General features: G+C 44.5%; 1 protein-coding gene across 5 annotated transcripts in view; it reads left to right on the forward strand.

The window, feature by feature from the left end:
- The window catches only part of Dzank1 (double zinc ribbon and ankyrin repeat domains 1), a 70,409-nt gene that overhangs the window by 38,788 nt on the left and 9,686 nt on the right, over positions 1-21,935 (forward strand). For 4 of the 5 annotated variants that reach the window (XM_013353172.2, XM_013353173.2, XM_005365505.3 and 1 more), the window contains 7 exons: positions 2,693-2,778; positions 6,182-6,299; positions 8,733-8,846; positions 10,856-10,948; positions 14,721-14,846; positions 15,886-16,047; positions 17,447-17,654. In XM_013353172.2, coding sequence (XP_013208626.1) covers positions 2,693-2,778; positions 6,182-6,299; positions 8,733-8,846; positions 10,856-10,948; positions 14,721-14,846; positions 15,886-16,047; positions 17,447-17,654 — 907 coding nt within the window. The remainder of the gene's footprint in view (positions 1-2,692; positions 2,779-6,181; positions 6,300-8,732; positions 8,847-10,855; positions 10,949-14,720; positions 14,847-15,885; positions 16,048-17,446; positions 17,655-21,935) is intronic. The other variant, XM_026788439.1, reaches the window with a different exon arrangement.

Below are 21,935 nucleotides of genomic sequence, written 5' to 3' on the forward strand. Positions count from 1 at the left end.
TTTTTCTGCTTAGCCCTGACTGCCCTGGAGCTCTGTCTGTAGATCAGACTGTCCTTGAACTCAGAGATTTGCCAACTTTTGCCTCCCCGGGTGCTGTGATTAAAGGTGTGCTCCAACTCTGCCTGGCTGTGTACAGAAATTTTTAGTCAGTGGTGTCATCCACAAGATAAACTGTGTGTTGAGATAGCATGATGGTTCTCAAAGTGGGCTCCCCATCCTGCCGCACCATAATCTCACAGGAGTCCATTTGAAACGCGAACTCTCAATCCTCATGGCAGCCCTGAACAGAGACTCACAGAGAGAGCACGGGGCCAGTCTGCCTTGGACTCACTCATCCGTCCTTCAGGGTCAGGTAACAATGTAAAGGATAAATGACAAGTGACAGCTAGCTTTAGACTGAGGTTACCAAGTTTGTGGGTTCCGTGATGATCTGGAATGGCTGAGCCACCCAGAGGGCCCATTCCCATCTGTAGACTGGTTCAGTATTGCCACCTGATGAATTCGCCACCAAACTTACGTCTTCCTGTCTGCCAACATAGTTTGAAATCCGAGAGTCTATCTGGAACCTGAACCAGTATGGGAGGCAATATATGTAACATAGGCGAAATGAAATTCAGTGACTCGCAACACTTGGCCAATAGAAGGCCAGTTCGTGACTTCTGGCACAGGCCACGTGTAAGGTGACACAAAGGCTTGAACGTTATACTTCGTCCTTAACAAAATCACTCCGACTGCTCCCCGTTGCCTACAGAATTAAGTCTGAAATCCTAAGATTTAGTGCCCTTACTGTTGCCACGAGCTCAAGCCAAATGGGTTTTCAAGCTTCCGCATCCTTCTCAGAAATGAGTATTGTAGCCCCTCACATGCTGCATTGACAGCATCCCTCCTCTGGAGTGTGTACCAAAATTCATGCCTGAGTCTGCTTACAGGAACGTTAGACAAACACAAGTTCCATGTCAATGCCATATGCTACCAATTTCTGTGAGTTAACGGCCATGTTAGTTTGTTTTGTTTTTAGAAATAATCTCATAATACAGCCCTGGCTGGTCTGAAAATATGTAGACGAGGCTGGCCTCAAATTTGTAGTGATCCTTCTGCATCTGCCTATAGTTTTTAATTAAAAATATAATTATATCACTCCCCCTTCCTTTTCCTCTCTCCACCCCCTTTCATGTAGCATCCCCTCTCCCCAACTTGTCTCCAAACCTTGGCCCATTTTTTAATTGTTATATACATTGAGGTAGCACAGGCGATAGATTCTGAATCTTGGGTGCTGGGATTTCAGGCACGCACCACTGGACCTGACTGGCATTTTGCTCTTTTAAAATGTTCAAGGCAAGAAAGTTGAAGAGAGACTGAGGAACCACTTCAAATTAGAAGTGACAGAGAGGACATGACAAATAGAGGCAAAGTGTGGTATTGGATCAGACCCTAGACCAGGAAAAAATTACAGAAGGACACCATTGTCATAACCGGCAGGCTCTAAAAGCGGATTTGTGGATTAGATAAGATCATAACCCTTCATTCTTCTGACTTTGGCACATGGTTGTTCCTGGGAAATTCATACTCAGCTACTTAGGGGCTAAGGCTTATCATGCCTACAGTTTAGCCTCCCATGACTCAAAGAGAATAGAGAGATATATACGAAAATGTTGCCATAAGCAATTGTTTTAAGATAAAGGAACAGGAGTTAGTTTTGCTATTTTGATAATTTTTTTGAAAGTCTGGTATATCAAAATAAGATGCTATATGCTCAGTGTGGTGGTTCACTTCTTTAATCCCTGGTTTCAGGAGACTGATGTAGGAGAAAAACAAGGCCAGTCTGGGTTACATAGCAAGACTGTCTCAAAATAATATAACAAATGTACAATAAAATGGTAAACTCATAGGGTGATTGTGAATGTCAGGAGATAATGGCTACAGTAGCCAGTGCATTTCATTGTCAGTGGTAAAGCGGCTGGCTTCTCCCCTTCATCTCTCTGTTCCCTTCTGTAGACCACATCCAGCCATAGGTATCCCAGGATGAACCACATGCTGCCCTCCAGTGGTACCTGTGTGTGTCCTTTTGTTTCCTGTCTACTTCACACAGCTTCCTCCGCTTTCCCTGCCCACCTTGATTGTTAGCACGTCTCCTGGGGAGCCTGCAAATGTGAATATTCTCTCCTCTCAGCTCCCAGGGACCACAGCACAAGTCTGTTATAAGATTTCAATTATATTGTACAGATACAAGGGATGTGCTTTAGGGACAGGGACCATGTGAAATTCTGTTTGTTTTACCCCTTTTCCGCACTGAACACAGAAATTAATTTAAATAACCTATGTATATAAGTGAGTCCTTTTAAGTTTTCTAGAAATATTATCTTTAACATTCTAGCTTTTAAAATATAATTTAAAATTTAAATTTTAAAATATAATCTGTCTAATAGTAAATTCAGATGTATTTTTTTGTGGTTTTGTTTTTTGTTTTTGAAGCCATGGTTTCTCTGTATTGTCTTTGGCTGTCCTGGAACTCACAGAGATCCGCCTGCCTCTACCTCCCGAGTGTTGGGATTTAAGGTGTGTGCCACCACTGTCTAGTTTCCCTGTGATAGTTTTAAAACATGAACTCTGGCAAATGAATTTGAATGGCTTTTTCTTTCCCTTCATACGACCTGTATTCTGTTCCCAGCTCTGTCTGTGTTCTTCATTTCAGTCCCCTGGCTTTGCACACATCACTGGCCAGAAGAATCTGACAAGCACTGAGATCACGCGGATCCAGAGGGACACGGACTTCCTCAAGTACGTAACGTTTTCTGCCTGTCTTAGATCAAAGCCATACACAATCCACAGGGATTTAAAATGAAATATAATACTGGATTTGCCCATCCCTAGTTTTTAAATTAAATTTGTTGAGACAGGGACTTGCCTTGTAGGCCTGACCTGGCACTTCCTATGCAGTCCAGTTTGGCCTCAAACTTGAAACAATTTCTTGCCTCAGACTCCTAAGTTTTGGTATTTACCATACCTAGAAAAAGATTATAGTTTAAAAACTCATAGTTGGAGAAAGGAGGCCAGGACTGGAGACATAGCTAAGTGGTTAGGAGCACTAACTGATTTCTCTTCCAGAGTACCTGGTTTAATTCCCAGCACCCACATGGTGCCTCACAGCTGTCAGTAACTCCAGTCCCAGGGGATCCGACACCCTCTTCTATCCCCTGTGTGCATGGGCATGTATTGCAGGCAAAACGTCCATACATAGAAAATAAAACAGAAAAAAATTTAAAAGAAAAAAGAGTGTAACTGACATACACTAAAATGTGTATCTGCCAACAGTGTGATTGACACATGTATATGAAGCTAACACTACAATCACAGAGATGAACAAGTTCATCCCAACATTGAACCTTCTTATCCTGCCCCATCCAGTCAGCTGTGGATATGGCTTTTGTCACTCTGGTTTGCATTGCCTCCATAGGTAATGGACTAAATCAACACACACGCTTTACCCGCTCCCCAGGCCTTACTGATTTCAGCATAATTGTTTTGAGATTCACAACGTGGCTGACATCAAAGGTCTATTCTTTTTATTGCCAAGTGTTCTGTTTATTGTTGCTTCTGTGCCATGGGTACCCCACAGTTTGCTTACCCATTCACTTGTGAGAGCACATGCTCCTCCTGGTGTCTGGCTAACAAGTCAAATTGTAAAACTAATGTGAACATTTATACACACGCCACTGTGTGTACATTGACCTCCATGTCCTATATGGTAGATATCTGGAAGGAAAATGACTGGGTCTTATGATGGGTGATTTATCTTCTCAGCTTTTTAAGAAATTATCCAGTTGTTTCCAAAGAAAGTGTATCACTTATATTCACTCGGCAGTGTTACAGAATTCCAATTTTTTTCCTTTTTAATTTATTTTTTAAGAAAGAAAACAAACTATCTTTTTTCATTGTACATACCAATCCAAGTTCCCACCTCCTCCTCTCCTCCCATTCCCTCCACGTACCCTCCCATCCCACCCCCATCTAATCCTCAGAGAGAGTAAGACATATTGCTTTGGGGAAGGTCCAGCCCCCCCCCCTCCTTTTATCTAGACTGAGCAAGGTAATACATCCAAAGAGAATAGGTTCCTAAAAAAAAAAAAAAAAGCTAGTACATGTAGTAGGGATAAATCCTGGTACTACTGTCAGTGGCCCCTCAGTCTCTCCCAGCCATGCAACTGTCAACCACAATCAGAGGAACTAGTTTGGTCCTATGCTTGTTCCTTCCCATTCCAGCTGGTGTTGGTGAGCTCCCATTAGCTCAGGTAGACTGTTTCAGTGGGTGTTCCCATCATGGTCTTGACCTTTTTGCTCATATTCTCACTCCTCCCACTCTTCAACTGGACTTTGGGAGCTCAGCCCAGTGCTCTAATGTGGGTCTCTGCCTCTGTTTCCATCAGCTGCTGGATGAAGGTTCTATAGTGACATTTAAGATATTCATCAGTCTGACTACAGGGCAAGTCATGGTTGGGTCCTCTATTGCTTAGGGTCTTAGCTGGGGTCATCCTTGTGGATTCCTGGCAATTTCTCTAGAGCCAGGCTTCTTGCTCACCCTATAATGGCTCCCTCAATCAAAATATCTCTTTCCTTCCTTACTCTCCAGAATTCCAGTTTTTATATCTTTACCAATTTGTATTTTTGGGCATTTAATGAGACTGCAATTATAGTGGTAGATCACTGTTATTCTAATTTATATTTCCCTAGTGATTAGTAGTAGGCGTCTTTTATGTACTTACTTGTCATGTATAAATTTTTGGTAAATAATCTATTGAAATTTAAAGTGGTTATTATTATATTTGAGCTCTGCAATTTGATGAAGTCTAATGTACTTGTTTTTCTTTTATAGTTAATTTTTTTTCCTGGCTTTTTGAGACAGGCCTTCTCTTATGTGTATCCCTGGCTGTCATGGAACTCACTCTGTAGATCAGGCTGGTCTCAAAATCAGAGATCTACCTGCCTCTGCCTCCTAAGCGCAGTGATTAAAGGTGTTTGCCACCACCACTTGGTTATATTTAATTCTTAGTTTGTCATATTTATGGAAAACTTCACAGGTTTTCACGCGTGACACATGCCTGTAATGCCAACCTTAAGGATGCTGAGGTAGGAAGATCACAAGTTCTGGGCTAACCTGGCCTATATAGTAAGTTCTAGGTTAGCTTAGGAAACACAATAAGACCCTCTTAGCTTATTCACAACTTGGTAAGCAAGAAGCAGAAAGCTCCTGGACTGAACCAGGGATGGGTATAACCTTCAAAGTCCATTCTCTGGTAACCTGCTTCACCAGCCAGGCTCCACAGCCTTCAAATGACACAAGAAAGGCCGAAGGACTGTGCGGGCATTATAGATTCAAATCATAACATTTCACTACTGGCCCCAACGCTCATGACCATCTCAGAATGCAAGATGCAATTTGTCCAACTCTGAAAGTCCATGTAGTTTTAAAAGTCTCCTTAAAACTGCTATTAAATATGGCATTGTTTGAATGTTTATGTCCTGTTGTTGAGTTCACTCCTATGGCACTGTGAAAATGGCACTGTGAAATAACCTTCTTTAACCCCGACGACTTCCTTTGCTCAGACGCTGTTTGCTCTAATAATAAGTAGCCACTCCTGCCGGTTGTGGTGGCGCACGCCGGTAGGATTTGCTGAAGGAGGCAGAGGCAGGAGGATCACGAGTTCGAGGCCAGCCTGGGCTACACATTTAAAAAAAAATAAGTAGCCACTCCTGCCTTCTTCTACCTAATATCTATGTGACATACTGTATTTTATAATTTACTTTTGTTCCTCTACTTAATGTTGATCTTTTAAAAGCAAAATATAGCTATGTCTTACTTTCAAAAAATTATATTAGACAATCTCTGCATTAGAAACACACACACACACTTGACTCTTCTTAAGAATTTCCCCTTCAACTTTCATGTCGTGTGAGTGCATCTGTTTATGTATGTGTGACTGAATTTAATTAGGGTTGCTTTCATAAGCATGGGCTGTTGTTCAGTAGGCATATCACCGATAAAAATGCTTCCCCTCCCCCAAACAACCTTTTACTGCCAGTGGTCCTTTGGGAAGCAGGAGCTCGCACACCCTCTCCCATACACTAGATATGTAAGAATGTTCCTGTAGACCCCTATGGATAAATGGGACCTGTTTTGCTGTAGGTGTGCCCACTGTCTGGCCTCCCGTCCATCTGATCCCTTTGCTCGCTTCTGTCATGAATGTGGGGCTCCTGTTCCACCCATATTTGGCTATCGTCTTCCACCCCCAGAAGCGGCTCAGGTAAGCTTCGGAGTGTTTGAAAACATTGGTTTCTGGTTTATGTGACCTGTATGGGTATCCATGACCTGGGCCTGTCACATGAGCCACAAACATAAACGTTCATTGAAAGAATTTTGAGCGCATTGATCTCTTGCTATCCAGATCCTTCTTGAGAATAGAGAACATACTTCTAACAGGATTTCTTTAATGTGGCCTTGGAGGAGACAGACAGAAACAGGCTGAAATGTTACTGTTTTAATGGGACAAGGTTGGCCCAAAACTGCGCCAAGTACCTCAAGCTAGTAAGACTTTGCTGATAGATGTTGGTGTGGGCTGGACCGAATATAAAACTTAAGACTGTTATTAAGTTAGCCTAAGCTTTTACTTTTAAAAAAAATATTTATTTATTTATTTATTTACTTACTTACTTATTATGTATACAATATTCTGTCTGCGTGTATGCCTGCAGGCCAGAAGAGGGCACCAGACCTCATTACAGATGGTTGTGAGCCACCATGTGGTTGCCGGAAATTGAACTCAGGACCTTTGGAAGAGCACAGGCAATGCTCTTAACTGCTGAGCCATCTCTCCAGCCCAGCTTTTGCTTTTTTAAAATTAATTTGTTTTGTATTTTGATACAGGGTTTCTGTGTGTAGCCATGGTTATCTTGAAACTCACTCTGTAGACCAGGCTGGCCTTGAACTCACAGAAATCCTCTTGCCTCTGCTTACTGAGTACTGAGATCAAAGGTGTGCACCACCACCGCCTGGCACTTTTTACTTATATTGAGCTCTTTTTCATCTACACATGCAAGTAGAGATGTGTGGCTGCTTGGGAGAACTGAGAACTTATTGAGACAGTTCCTGGGCATGGTGTTGAGAGAATGTCTCCATCAGTAAAGCACTGTTGACTTGAAAGCACACAGGCAAGGTCAGTCCTCAACACCTAGCTCACTAGCTAGACTTCAGGCTTAGCATAGTTGGTAAGCTGCAGGCCAATGAGAAACCCTGTGTCAAAGGAGATGGACAGCATTCCTGATGATGACACCTGAGGCTATCTTCTGGCCTGCACACACGCAAACCTGTACATATATGTGCTCTTGCACATGTATGAACACACACACATTTTGATTTTTTTTTAAGAATTTCATACATGATCACTACTACACCTATGTCATTCCCAACCCTCTCTGTCCCAACACACACACACACACACACACAAACACACACACACACACACACACAGTATTTTTCAAAAGTTAAAATGGGAATCATAATAAAAGCAAAGCAATCTGTTCAAAACAATAATAAAAATAATAGCAACAGAGTCCTGTTGGAAGGTTTGTGCAAACCAGGCCTGTGCACAGCAAGAACAGCCTGGCGGATTGTCACGTGGTCTCTGGAGGACGAATTACCAACGCGCAATTATCTCTGGGATAATTAAGATAGGACAAGACTATGCATAAAATTATTTTTTGTTCAAAGAGATAAATGCAGTTAGTAAGTATATTCTGTTCAATGGAATGCCATGAAGTCATTTAAGGATAAAATATGTCCTGTCGTAAAACTACAAAAATACCAACGTACGAAAGATAGCTGAACAAATAAAAAGTAGATGGTCAGTAAAAAAGAAAACAGCCGGGTGATGGTGGTGCACGCCTTTAATCCCAGCACTCGGGAGGCAGAGGCAGGCGGATCTCTGTGAGTTCGAGACCAGCCTGGTCTACAGAGCGAGTTCCAGGACAGGCTCCAAAGCCACAGAGAAACCCTGTCTCGAAAAACCAAAAAAAAAAAAAAAAAAAAAAAGAAGGGCTGGAGAGATGGCTCAGAGGTTAAGAGCATTGCCTGCTCTTCCAAAGGTCCTGAGTTCAATTCCCAGCAACCACATGGTGGCTCACAACCATCTGTAATGGGGTCTGGTGCCATCTTCTGGCCTGCAGGCATACACACAGACAGAACATTGTATACATAATAAATAAATAAACATTTACAAAAAAAATAGCAACAATTAAAAATCCTTGGGCACTTCGCCTGTCTGTTGATTACCACGAGCCTCTGGTCCTCTTTGTTTGCCACTGAGATTGTCATCTCGGCAATGTTTCAAGTAAGGAAGACCTTATACAGCGGCAGTCACAGAAGTGCTACTGTTCCCAGCCTGCCCTGCCTTGGAGGAGCCACTGCCCAGAGCAGGGAGGAGGAGAGCAGCCTGTAAGAGCCACCATGCTCTTATGCAAATGAGTATTTTCAGGAACTTTCGGTTTGTTGCTCACCAGCGGCTTACAGTTCTCGTTCTAGAGTAAAGCAGTTTTCTTTTGTTGTTGTTTTTACTCTTAATGGCAATAAAATTGGAGGAAAGGTAATTATTTTAAATGTTTACAGAAGCAAGTCAAACCTTATGAACTAAGTCCTGTCAGCCTTTACCTCGCAGTCAACCCTGGCCTTTTCCTTTGAGCAGATGGGCCTGTGCACAGAGTGTGGAAGCGTGGTACCCATGAACACCCCCATCTGTGTGGTGTGCGAGGCTCCTCTTGCTCCACAGCTGCGCCCCCAGGCCAGCCTCCACCTGAAGGTAGGGAAGTGTGAGTCTGTCAAAACGCAGACAGTGGTGTCTGAATCATTGTGTGTCTGTCTTCAGCTGGAGGAGTGGACTAGTGATGGATAAAGTGTCGTGAGCAAACCCATTCTCATTTTTAGGAAGGTGTAATGGTCCAAAGAATCTGTAAGGGAGGGGCTGGAGAGATGGCTCAGAGGCTAAGAGCACTGCCTGCTCTTCCAAAGGTCCTGAGTTCAATTCCCGGCAACCACATGGTGGCTCACAACCATCTATAATGAGATTTAGTGCCCTCTTCTGGCCTGCTGACATACATGCAGACAGAATACTGAGAATACTGTATACATAATAAATAAATCTTTAAAAAAAAAGAGTTCTTATTTGTCCTCATTGTCCGCTATGTTCAGCAAGTCCGGTTTTATGCTTTTTTCAGACCCAGGCCAGCTGGCCTTGGTGAATTCCAGATAGAACATCCCCATTGTCTCAGTGTGTGGGTGTACCCTTCGCGGTCCTGAGTTCCTTGTTCGTGCTCCCCCTCCTTCTGCTCCTGATTTGGACCAATATAAGAACTCAAGAACAATGGCAATGGGTTTTTGATCCTACTGCACGTACTGGCTTTGTGGGAGCCTAGGCAGTTTGGATGCTCAACTTACTAAGCCTGGATGGAGGTGGGCGGTCCTTGGACTTCCCACAGGTCAGGGAACCCTGATTGCTCTTCAAGCTGATGAGGGAGAGGGACTTGATCAGGGGAGGGGGAGGGAAATGGGAGGCGGTGGCGGGGAGGAGGCAGAAATTCTTAATAAATAAATAAATTTAAAAAAAAAGAATCTGTAAGGGAGATGCCTACACACATGCCCCAAAAATGAATTTTGTGGACAAACTGCAATATAGCTAAATTTAGACAGTGTTTTGATTAATTATTGCTACTAATATTGACTTATAATTGTTCCCTGGAAGTGGTTTTGTTTGATGGTGGCTTCCTGTTTTGTAGAAAGAGCAGGTAGAATTGTTCACGCCCTGGGATCTCCATTGCAGCTTAAGTTTCACCTTCCCAGCCTCATGTGGTGTCTCCTCAGGGCCTCTTTTTGGGAATCTGACCCCGTCACCCACTGCCTGGCCTCAACAGCTTCCAGGACCTTTGATGCCAGCCTCGATGACGCCCTCAGCATCACATCTTTCGTGGCTGCAAAACCAGTACCTTGTGGCTGGGGCTCTTAAATTCTTCTGCCAGCTCCAGATAAACTGCCAGCCCACTTCCTCCACGCTTGCCAGCCTCTGTGCTCCTCGGTGGCTGGACCTGCAAGCACTGGCCTAAGCAGTTGTTCTTACTAATCAGTTTGCATTTTACAAACTAGAACCTTTTATGGGTAGAGCCTTACCCTGTAGGTGTTTTCCTAGTCCAGTGCAAAATATAAGGTTTCTCCTTAACTGTACCAACCTTATTAACAGTCCCAGCGCCCCAGCCTCCTTCGTTTCCTCCGCACTTCCTTCTCATTCCTAGCCCTGTCCAGTTCTGGTGTCTCCTCTGTTTCTCTGTTGCATCTTCACTCTCGGACTGAGTTGGGAAGTTACATTAATGTTTTCTTCTGACAACCATTTCTTCCACTTCTAACTAAATCATAACCTACAGAAGAAGCCTAAATTCATAGCTAGCATAAAGCTGCAGGACCCAATAGACTTGTAAGTCCACAGACGAGCTTCTGCTGGTCTCAAGTCTTTCTACTTATGGTATAGGCCATGAACAGAAAGCCTGTTGGCTGTCAGCTTTCCCACATTGGAGATGGGAACATAACCATCCTAAAATTTCAAATTGTCTTCCTCAAAGTAAATGAATACTGTCTTCAGTTGGCTTGCTTGCAGTTTTGTCTCTTTTAAAACTGTGTTCACTCTCCTGGCACTGTTGCAATAATCCCCAGCCCAACGCAGTATTCCTGCCTGGACGCTGTAACACCGCTGGCTGACGAACAGGACTGCCGGCCCCTCCACCCTGTCATTGCTCATTCTGTTTCTAATTCCCTGTTGTCAAGGAGAAGGTGATCTGTCGCACCTGTGGCACCGGGAATCCTGTTCAGCTGAGATACTGTGTCACCTGTGAGGGGACCCTCCCTGGAGCACAAGAGGTAGGTGGACTGAATGTGAATGTCCCTGTCTTTAGTGGTCACCAAGTGCTGGGTGCTGATGTTACTAGAGAAGTAAGATGCAGTGGGAGGAGAAAGATGGTTATGAAACACAGAGTAGGGCTGCAAGATGGCCCAGCAGGTGAAAGCACTTGCCTCAAAAGCTTGGCAACGTGAGTTCCATAGACTTCACAGTGGAAGGAGAGAATTGACTCCCCAGATTATCCTCTGGCCCCTACTGCAGACATTTTATCTATGTTAATTCTTCTGAAGCCTGAACATGGGATAATCTTCCATTTACTTCTGTCTTTAATCTTGTTTCTTTCACCAGCACAGATGTTACCATATTTTAACCTTATAGTATCACCAACACGTCATACATGTTGCCTTGTGATGTCGCCTGTTTGTCTGTAGGATCTATGTTTACATGCTTCTCTTGTGCCCTGTCCCCTCCCCCATCGTGTCAGAGATGTGTGAATTTTATGATCTTTTCAAGGTCTTCAAATTCTACATCCTAGTTTTTGTTTTTTTTTTTAAATTTCTTTCACTTTGCTTTAATTTGGTCCTCTTTTTTCAGATTCCTTTTTATTTATTTATTCACTTATTTTTGAATTTTCTTTCTTTATCTCTCTTTCTTTTCTTTCTTCCTTACTTTCTTCTTTTCTTTTTTTCTTCCTTTCTTTCTTCTTTCTATCTTACTATGTAATGCTGGCTGGCCTGGAACTCACTATACTGACCAGGCTCACAAAGACCTGCCTGCCTCTGCTTCCTAATTGTTGGAATTAAAGGTGTGTGCCACTATTCCTGGCCTTATTTTTTCTTCAGATTTTCTATTTTGTGTGTGTGCACACATATACACATAAGGTCAGAGGACAGGTTTTCTTCTTCTACTATGTGGGTCCTGGGAATCAAACCCGGGTTGTCAGGCTTGCAGCAAGCGCCTTTACCTGCTGAGTCAGCTCTAATTTCCTGAAATAAGAACTCAGACCACTGACTTTAAATTTCTTTCCTCATTCTAACACGAAATGTAAAATTCTGAAGATCTTCTTTGGCAGCATGCTGTAATTATAAGTGTATATATTGTGTTTTCACAATAATACCTTTAAAAATACTGTCCATTTTCCCTGGGATTTCTTCTTTAGTCTAAGACTTATTTGTTAGTTGTTTGCTTCGTTTCCAAATATATGGTCTTTTCCTCATTATTAACAGTGGTGACTTAAAATAACTCTTTTTTGTTTTTTTCAAGACAGGATTTCTCTGTGTAGCTTGGCAGTCCTGGAACTCTCTCTGTAGACTAGGCTGGCCTCAAACTCAAATATTAGCCGTCCTCTGCCTTCCTGGTACTAGGATTAAAGGCATGTGCCACCCCACCAGCCACCAATAATTAATTCTTATGGCTAGAGCACATGCTCTGTGTGGTTCGTTACTCTAATATGATTTATTCCGTGGCCCATCATATGCTCTAACTTGGAAGCACCCTGGTACACCTATGCATGTGAGTTTTCTGTCATTGTTAGGTGCAGCATTCAGTGAGTACCAGTTAAATCTCAGAGGGATGCTGCAGATACCTTTGCTGGTTTTGTTGGCTTGTTTTTGTCTTTCTATCCCTTCTAGCAAATTTTGAAGAAGAGGTAGCAAGCAGACAAAGATAAAAATGAAAAGTTTAGAGTGTTAACTAAAGAAAAACTGAGCATAGTAATAGGCCTATAATCCCAGCGCCAGGGTTGAGGCAGGATAATTGTAGCATGGATTCTAATTGGTATTAATAAAAAACCTAGAGTCAGTTATTCAGGGGTAAAAGCTGAGAGATCACAGAAGCAGAGCAGTTAGCCAGTAGAGAGCTCTTTGTACCTCTATTGAACCTCAGACTGCTGCTGTTCTCTACACAACCTCAGACAGCAAGACTGTCTCAAAAGACAAAAGAGAAAACAGAAAGAAAATGAAATTGAAGACAGGAATAAATGGAAGGTTATCCCTTGTTCAGGCATCGGAAGAATTAGCATAAATAAAATATCTGCAGTTTCCAAAGCAGTCTACAGATTCAGGAAAATCCTGTCAAAATTTCAGTGACTTTATTTTTTACAAAATAAAGAAAGGAATCCAAAGAGAGAGAAGCTTGAGGAAGAGAACTTGACCCTGTGCTGAGCGTTCCTTTGTACTCACTTGGCATTCACCTAAACCCACTATAGACCTGTGAGGACGCTGCCGAGAGACTGTGAAATCCTGGACAGCAGGCTGTAAGATCAGTGATGACACCTGTCTCACAGGTCGTGTGAGCTGACTTAGGGTGCAGGCCAGTACCTGGGACAGTTCCTGCACAGACACTCACAGAAATGCCAGTTCTACCGTCACCCCATTGGGAAAGTGAGAAGCTGTCACATTCCACAATAGTGAATAAGCAGCAGGAGCCAGATACTAACCCAGGTCTGCTTAACAGCGTCAGAAACTCTCAAGAAGCAGCCGTTTCCCTCTCCACAATAAAAGAATTCCTTGTATAACTAGAGCCCGGGAACAAGAGACAGGAACTGAGTAATGAAACTATAATTTATCTAGAGAGCTGGCAATCAGGAAAGCCAGGGAACATCCCCCAGTCTGCCTTCGCCATCCATCCCCATGGCGATGTCCAGCATCCTTTACAGGGAACCGGAAGAAAGGCAGCGGATCATTGCAAAGGTTGTCTCCCTGGTCCGCGGCTGTCTCCCTGGTCCGCGGCATCGGTGCTTCTCTCCTTGTTGCTCCCTGTGCTTTCCTCTTGTTGTTGTCTCTGTGTAATCAGAGTTCCCATATCCCAGTGATGAGGTCTACATTCCTCCCAAAGAGCTATCTAAAGATCCCTTCATCAAAAGCTAGCTCAGAACAAGCACGCTATTAGCAGCTGTCAGGTGTTCATGCTGGACTGCGTTCAGTGTGGATCTGTAGGTTCTGTCCTACAACATGATTTGTTTTAAGTATATGGGTGTTTGGACTGCGTGTATTTCTTCTTTGTACCTCTTGTGTCTGTGTCTCGTGCCCTCAGAGGTCAGAAGAGAGTGTCAGATCCCCTAGAACTGGAGTTACAGACAGTTGTAAACTACCTCCCATATGGGTGCTGGGAATGGAGCCCAGATCCTGAGAAAGAGGGACACGTTCTGTTAACCACTGAGCCATCTTTCCAGCCACCAAATGTGGTCTTACAATGCAGAATACAAGTGGCCATTACCTCACCCTATCATTTCCCTGCCCAGGTTGGAGAATAAATCAACATTTCCCTGGGGCAGAGGGGAGAAGATGAGTCCCATCATGGCCCTGCGTGGCTCGGCTTGGCTTATCAGTAATGTTCTATTAATACTAGTAGGCTTGCTCGGCCTGTGATGCCAATGATATAGAGGGGTATGGAGATGTAGGAGACTCCACTCTTCATACTTCCTATGATTTGCAGGAAGGAATATGAACTTAAAACTTGGTGGATATGGGCCAGGCTTAGTGGCACACATGTACCTTTAATCGCAGCACTCACAGGCAGAGACAGGTGAATCTCTGTGATTTCAAGGCCACCTTGATCTACATAGCAAGTTCCAGGACAGCTAGGACTATGTGGAGACCCTGTCTCAAAAACAAACAAAAATTGGCGAAGTCTATCATACATTTACTCCTTTTGTCAAAAAAAAAAAAAAAGCACGGGGTGGGGGGACTGTATTTCCAGTTTCTGCTGTTTGGTGCTCTATCCCCGGTCTGGATATGAAGCAGGACTGGAGAACATAGTTCTGACCCTGCCTGTCTACACTTCTTTATTCAGCAGTGGCTGTGCAGTGGAAACGAAGTCTCTCGTCCATCCTCTCGGAACGGGGAGACCATTTCCTGCTCCAGATGTGGCTGCCAGAACCTCTGGGAGGCATCCTTCTGCGACTGGTGTGGAGCCACGGTAGGGATTTAAATACAGCCTCACCACTGGGCGGTAGGGGCGCATGCCTTTAATCCCAGCACTCTGGAAACAGAGGCAGGCAGATCTCTGTGCCTTTGAGGCCAGCCTGGTCTATAGAGCAAGCTCCAGGACAGCCAGAGCTACTCAGGCACCATGGAGAGCTAAGGTCTGCTCATGGCCTTGCAGGAGATCCTTCCTATGGTTTCTGTATCAAGAATTTGGAGGTAGAAATGATAGTTTCAGAGCCCTTCTCACTGATATTTAATTTACATTTTTTTGAGGTTAACCCTTTCCACTCGTTACTGAAATTTCTTCTGTGAATGGAGTTTGCCTATTTTTAATCAAAATCTTCAGACCGTTTATGTATATCTGGCATTTCATGCAAGTAACAAGAGGGAATGGCTGTCTCCTTCCTCTCAGCCTGCAGCTCCCCTGTTCAGAAGCACGCCTACTGTTGAGATAAACCAGGTGCTCTCAGTTCCCCAGTGAACTGGCGCTCACTGACCATTCTTTCCACCTGGCAATATGCCTTGCTTCCCTGTAGCTTCACCTGCCATTGTGTATAATAGAGACTCTATATGCACACACCGTGGTTATGGGCCCCATTGCTGGACAGTTATTTCCTCTGGACTGCCACTACTGGGCTGGAAAGATGGCTCAGGGAGCGAAAGCACCCTCCCCCAAACCTGACGACTTGAATTCAATTCTGGGGATCCGCCCCATGGAAAGAAACAGCCAGCCCTCCAGTGTTGCCCTCTGACCTCTATACAGGCACTGTGATACCCACACTCACACTCACACACACATGCACGCACAAAATAAATTTAAAATGCAATCTTTAAACACCTATAATACTAGAAAAGATGGCCTGGGATACATTTCCTGAAGTGCTTGTCCATGTGTCAGAGAAAGCCTGGAGGTAGAACGTTAGGGCAGAGGGCAGGAGCATATGTCATCTTGATGATAAGAGAGTATGGCGTGAGAATAGTTTATGTGGGCGAGTCAAAACTCTAAACCATAAAAAATTTCTGTTCCCTAGCTTGGCATTTCTGGTAGCCACTCTGTGTGCCCAAAATGTGGGGCCAACAATCATCTGTCTGCCCGATTCTGTGGCACCTGCGGTATTTACGTGAAGTCCATAACCCGCTTTAGAATGAACAGCTTGGCCCTAGTTGCTGGGGGATCGCGCACATTTTCTGAGGTAAGGAGGCCTGCATGCTGCACGGTGGGAAGAATGGCTGACTTGGTGTGCCCTGCCCCGTGGGTCAGTCCAGGAGAGCAGAGCCAGAATACATAGACCTTGCACATAAAATCCACTTAGGTTTCAAACTCCTGAATGATTTCTTCAAAAATTATATATTCAAGTTCAAGTATAGCCAAGGGTAGAGAGTCTCAAAAAAAAAAAAAAAAGTCAAGGGGCTGGAGAGATGGCTCAGTGGTTAAGAGCATTGCCTGCTCTTCCAAAGGTCCTGAGTTCAATTCCCAGCAACCACATGGTGGCTCACAACCATCTGTAATGAGATCTGATGCCCTCTTCTGGCCTGCAGACATACACACAGACGGAATATTATATACATAATAAATAAATAAATACAAAAAAAAGTCAAGAAACTAAAATCACATTGTTCTGATAGAGATTTGTGTCTAATGGCAGCTCTGAGGCAGTGGAGTGCCCAGAGAGAAGTAACTTTCTCTGTGTGGGGCAGAATGAACCGCTCTTGCGTTTTTCCAGTAGCAAGCCAAGAACCTGCCTCCATGTCCTGTTACATCGCTGTGTGAGATTTCTCCCTGTCAACAAGCTCTGGCTGGTGGTCATTCTCAGCCGCACACACGGGGCAACCAGCTGCCTGTTAGCCTTCCAAGTCTCTTCTCTGAGCCGCACAAAGACCTTCAGATGCCACCTCATCTCTTTACTGATGGGAACTGAAGACAGATGAGAGACTGTGCACACACTGAACCCTCAGCATGTACACTTGTGAAGGACACATGGTGCCTTAACTCAGAGGCAGACTTGTGGGGCCACTAGGCCCATTTGCACCCTTGTTGAGTGAAAAGGAGGTGTTCTTTCCGCACAACGCCTGCCGTCTGTTGGAACTGTCCATAGTAGATGCTCTTTCTTCTCTCTGCCAGGAAACTCATCCTAATAAATATGCAAATGTGCACTGTCTGCCGTGTGAATGGGTGCCCCTTTAGCCACAGTGACACCAGGCAGCCCACACCGCCTTCCATGGCGATTTTCTTAGGTCCATCAAAGAAATAGTCCGGTTGAATGTAGTTGTGCAGTAAAGACTGTATTCCATTCCTTGTAGACCTGAGAAGGCAGATGTCTTCCAGGCCCCAGGCAGATTAAAAGGCACCGTTAATTAGCTGAACCTGGAAGATAACTGACCAAGGGGAGGGGCTACCTTCATGGACCAGGTAGGAGTTTCTGAGAAAGACGAGGCAATGGTGGCGAGAACATACACACGCCCCAACAAAAACCTTTACTTCAAAGAAAGCTTCTGGGTGTTTTCTATTCTGATTTAAATTGTGTTTTGTGACTAGAGATGGGCTAATTAAATTATATCCTGATCTTTAAGTGTATTCTCCGTTGCTCACAGCCCCGATCTGCCTGGCAGTCCCTGAGTGTCTCTTTGCCCACTCCTGCTATTGGGTCTAAGAAGGACACGGGCACACAGACCTCTGGCCTCTTCTACCCATCTGGTAAGCTCCTGGCAAAGAAGGAACTGGAGGCGGCTTGTCACAGGCAGAGGCAGGAGAAGATGAGTGACCACAGGCCGGTGCTCACAGCTGTCAGCCCAGGAAGAGGTAAGGGGCACTTGCTCCCGGTAGGAGGAAACCCACTCTCTGAAGAGCCTCCCATGTCTCCTCCCTTTTAGATTCTTTTTTCATGGACTAGAAATACGTTCCGTTTTCTCTGTTCTGGTCATTTTCTTTGTATGGGCAGTAGCTTTTCCTTAAGCTTTTCCTCCTCCAGTACTTTAACTCCTGGCCTGTTGTCTGTTGTAGGATGTTTTGTTCTTTTGGATTTTTGAGGGACCCACCACCCAGCTCCCAAACAAATCACACACAGGCTTATTCTTAGTTATAAATGCCCAGTGGTGTAGGAGGTCCTTCTGTATTTGTATTGCTTTTATTGGTTGAGTAAAAAAACTGCCTTGGCCTTTTGATAGGGCAGAACTTAAGTAGGTGGAGTAGACAGAACTGAATGCTGGGAAGAAGGGCAGTGTGGCAGACGCCGTGTATCTCCAGCCTGAGACGGACATAGGTTAGAATCTTGCCAGTAAGCCACAGTCATGTCGGGATATACAGATTTAATAGAAATGGGTTAATCAAGATGTGAGAGTTAGCCAATAAGAGGCTAGAGCTAATGGGCCAGGCAATAATTTAACTAATACAATTTCTGTGTGGTTATTTCAGGGGGATTAAGCTAGCCAGGCGGGATGAAAAGCAGGCCCCCTCCCACTCCCTACTACAGAGTGGCACCCATCGTGGTTAACTAACGCCACATAAAACCTGAAATAAACCTTAGCTTGGCTTGTTTCTTGCCAACTTTTCTTATCTTATATTAACCCAACTACCTTTTACCTCTGGGCTTTTTGTCTTTCTCTACTTCTGTAATCTTTCTTTGCTCCTTCCCCATGGCTTGCTGCATGGGTGGGTGACTCCTGGTGTCCTTCTCTCCTTGTTTTCTTGCTCTCCTCTTTCTTCTGTTTATCCTCTCTGCTGCCAGCCCTGCCTGTCCTTGCTCTGCCTTGCTATTGGCCATTCAGCTCTTTATTAGACATCGGGTGTTTTAAACAAGCAAAGAATCACAGCTTCACAGAGTTAATCAAATACAGCCTAAACAAAAGTCACACACTTTAAAATAATATTCCCCAACAACTGTCTGGTCCATCCATCTCATGGCGCCTGTGGGTTCATTCTGCTGTGTAGACAGGCTTAGTCTGTCTCATCATTACCACCTGTCATTATGGCTTTTTAGTGCATAAAACTCATGTGGTATACAATTCACTATCTTAACTATGTTTAAGTGTGCAACGAACAGTATCAAGCACATTCACTAATGATGATACACGGACATCATCACTCTTCTTCAGGAGTGGACACAGCCATCACTCCAGTAGCAAACTTGTGTTTCTCAAATAGTCACCTCCCACATCCCTTCTCCTGTATATGCTCTCACAAGTGCCAAAGTGCCTGTCAGCCACTGGCCTGTCTGTCTGTGGCCTTGCCACTACTCAGTGTCCAAGGGAGGGAGGGAGGGAGGGAGGGAGGGAGAGAGAGAGAGAGAGAGAGAGAGAGAGAGAGAGAGAGAGAGAGAGAGAGCGCTGCCTGCAGGGGCACAGCTGTATTTCTGGAAGAGAGAGGGACGTCTACAGAACCTGCAGTCTAGCACCCGAACATGTTTATATCAGCTCCTCTGAAGTTCTGTTAAAGCCCCGACTTGCAGTTGCTGTTGCAAGCGGTTTTTCTCCCCTGCCTTTTTTTGTTTGTTTGTTTTTGTTTTGTTCTCTCAAGACAGGGTTTCTCTGTGTATCCATGGCTGGGATATGGTCTGGAACTCTCTGTAGACCAGGCTAGCCTTGAACTCAGAGATCCTCCTGCCTCTGCCTCCCAAGTGCTGAGATTAAAGGTGAGTGCCATCACCGCCTGGCTCTTTTGCCTTTTGTTCTTATGTTTCAGTTAACTTTCTTCTTTCTTTTACCATTTTATAATATTTTGTTAGAACCAAAGTTTTCTTTTTTTTTTTTTTTTTGGTTTTTCGAGACAGGGTTTCTCTGTGGCTTTGGAGCCTGTCCTGGAACTAGCTCTGTAGACCAGGCTGGTCTCGAACTCACAGAGATCCGCCTGCCTCTGCCTCCCGAGTGCTGGGATTAAAGGCGTGCGCCACCACCGCCCGGCACCAAAGTTCTCTTAAATTCATTCTTCTCTTATATATTGCATTCTGATCATAGTTTCCCCTCTCTCCTTTCTTCCCAGTCCCCTCCCCCATGCCCCCCCCATCCCACACCTCCGGCACCCATCCTATTCCTCCTCTGCATCCCTTCAGGAAAGGGCAGGCCTCCCTGGGATATCAACCAAACACAGCATATCAAGTTGCTGTAAGACTAGGCACCTCCCCCCATATTAAGGCTGGACTAGGCAATCCAGTAGAAGGAAAGGTCCCAAAAAGCAAGTAAAGGAATCAGAGATGGCCCCCAGAACTGGAGGTTTTAAATGACTGAGTATTTCAACTCTAGTCTGGTTTCCCTTCCAGGCTGGTTCTTACTATTTGCACATTAATCTGTCTAGCAGCTAGCTCCATCTTCCCGGTGAACTTCAGTTCATCCTGCTGTGTGAAGCCTCTGAGGCTGCACTTTGGGGAGTACCCCATTGGTCTGCACTCTGCCATCCTAGGAAGATGGTTGCTTTGGTGGTTTGGGCAAGGCTCCCGGCCTCCTTCCCTGACCTCTCTCAGTCATGACTGCTAGTCCATCACTTTGTTGTTTTCAGCTCTAGGTTGGCATCAGCCCTTTCACAGACTGGTCTAATTAAACCAGTCTTTTACAACAGTATTTTTACAGGTCAGTATTTGAATACTTTTCTGACTTCAGAAGGGCTTTTATTAGCTGTTACTTCCTGGTTCTATGTAAAGTGGTCAACCTATGATGCAACTCTGACCTGTAGTGAATTTATCAGCATTGTACTTGCCCCCACTCCCTTCTTTAGGTGCTGGTATTGAACTCAGGTCCTGTGCATGCTAGGCAAACACTCTGCCACCCTGTTACAGTGAAGTCAGTTGCTTTGGGAAGAGCTTCTGAGCTCTCACTTCCTGGCCTTCTTTCTCTCCTGGGCAGAAATTTGTTTGGAATTGGACATTGGCACTTTTCTCTCAGAATGACATTCATCCCAGGGAATACAGCAATCATATGTGATTTTTCTATTTTTACCTCTCTCAAAATGGGCCTTTGATAAGTGAGCCACGATTAGGAGATCTGGGTACCCAGTAGCAGCAGTGCCTCAGATCAAGGTAAAGCCTCCGTCCTATGAGAAATGACTGGGCAGGAGTTGAGACCACACTTGCCAAGAGCTTAGGCTGTGCAGTAGGCAGCTGGGGCAGGATGAGAAATATGGAAATCTTGTTTGCTCTGAGAAGATAGTGAGGTTGAACTTAGAGCCAAGATGGACAGGACTGTGTTCCTGACTGTACATACCTGGACTGGAGTTTCCATCCTATTCAGCAAGAGGGGGTTGGGTAATAATTCAGACACCATCCACTTACTATCTTGAGTTTCAGTACTTTTTTTTTTCATTAAATACTTAATTTGCTAATGTCTTTAGAAACAGTTCCAGAGAATTTAAATCATTGATTATTTTTTTAGGTTTACTTATTTTATGTGTATGAATGTTTGCCTGCACATATATATCTGCATTACATGTGTGTTTGGTGCCTGCCCATAGAAGTCAGAAGAGGACATCAAATCCCCTGGAACTGGAGTTAGAGACGATTGTGACCCACCATGTGAGTCTTAGATGTCAAATCCAGGTCCTCTTCCAAAGCAAGTGCTCTAACCACTGGGCAACTTCTCCAGCCTCTCATTGCTTTTTAACACTGGTTTCTCTGGGGGAAAGAGAGCACCAAGATCCCCAGGATGCCGTGATGGAGGTCTCTCAGCCCTACACTTGCTCCCCAAGTGTCCCTGTTAGGAGTTATAACTCAGCCACAGTTTGATTGACTGTTCTGACTTGAGTGTGGCATTAGTCCTAAGGAGATTGTCTACAGCCGTTTCCAGAATGATTCCTAATATCCCTCCTTTCCTCATGAGGAAGAGGCTGTTTTCTGTCTCTTGGAATCTTGATGGCGTGGTCACTTGCTGGCCAGTGGAACATGATAGATGAGATGCCCTGACAGTTCTGACCTTAAGCCTGAAGAAGGATGAGGGTCTGTGTGCTCTCCAGAAAGTCAGCACCAAGTAAAGAAATTCATCCTGTATTGCTGAATGAAAGACCCGCTAGAGGAGAACAGGGGCACCAACAAACTCAGTCATTTCAGTGAGCCCACACAGCAGTGAAAAAAGGACTAAATCTGCCCGTCAGTGCCTGAAA

The sequence above is a fragment of the Microtus ochrogaster genome, unplaced genomic scaffold (assembly GCF_000317375.1).
Source record: "Microtus ochrogaster isolate Prairie Vole_2 unplaced genomic scaffold, MicOch1.0 UNK3, whole genome shotgun sequence".
Lineage (NCBI taxonomy): Eukaryota > Metazoa > Chordata > Mammalia > Rodentia > Cricetidae > Microtus > Microtus ochrogaster.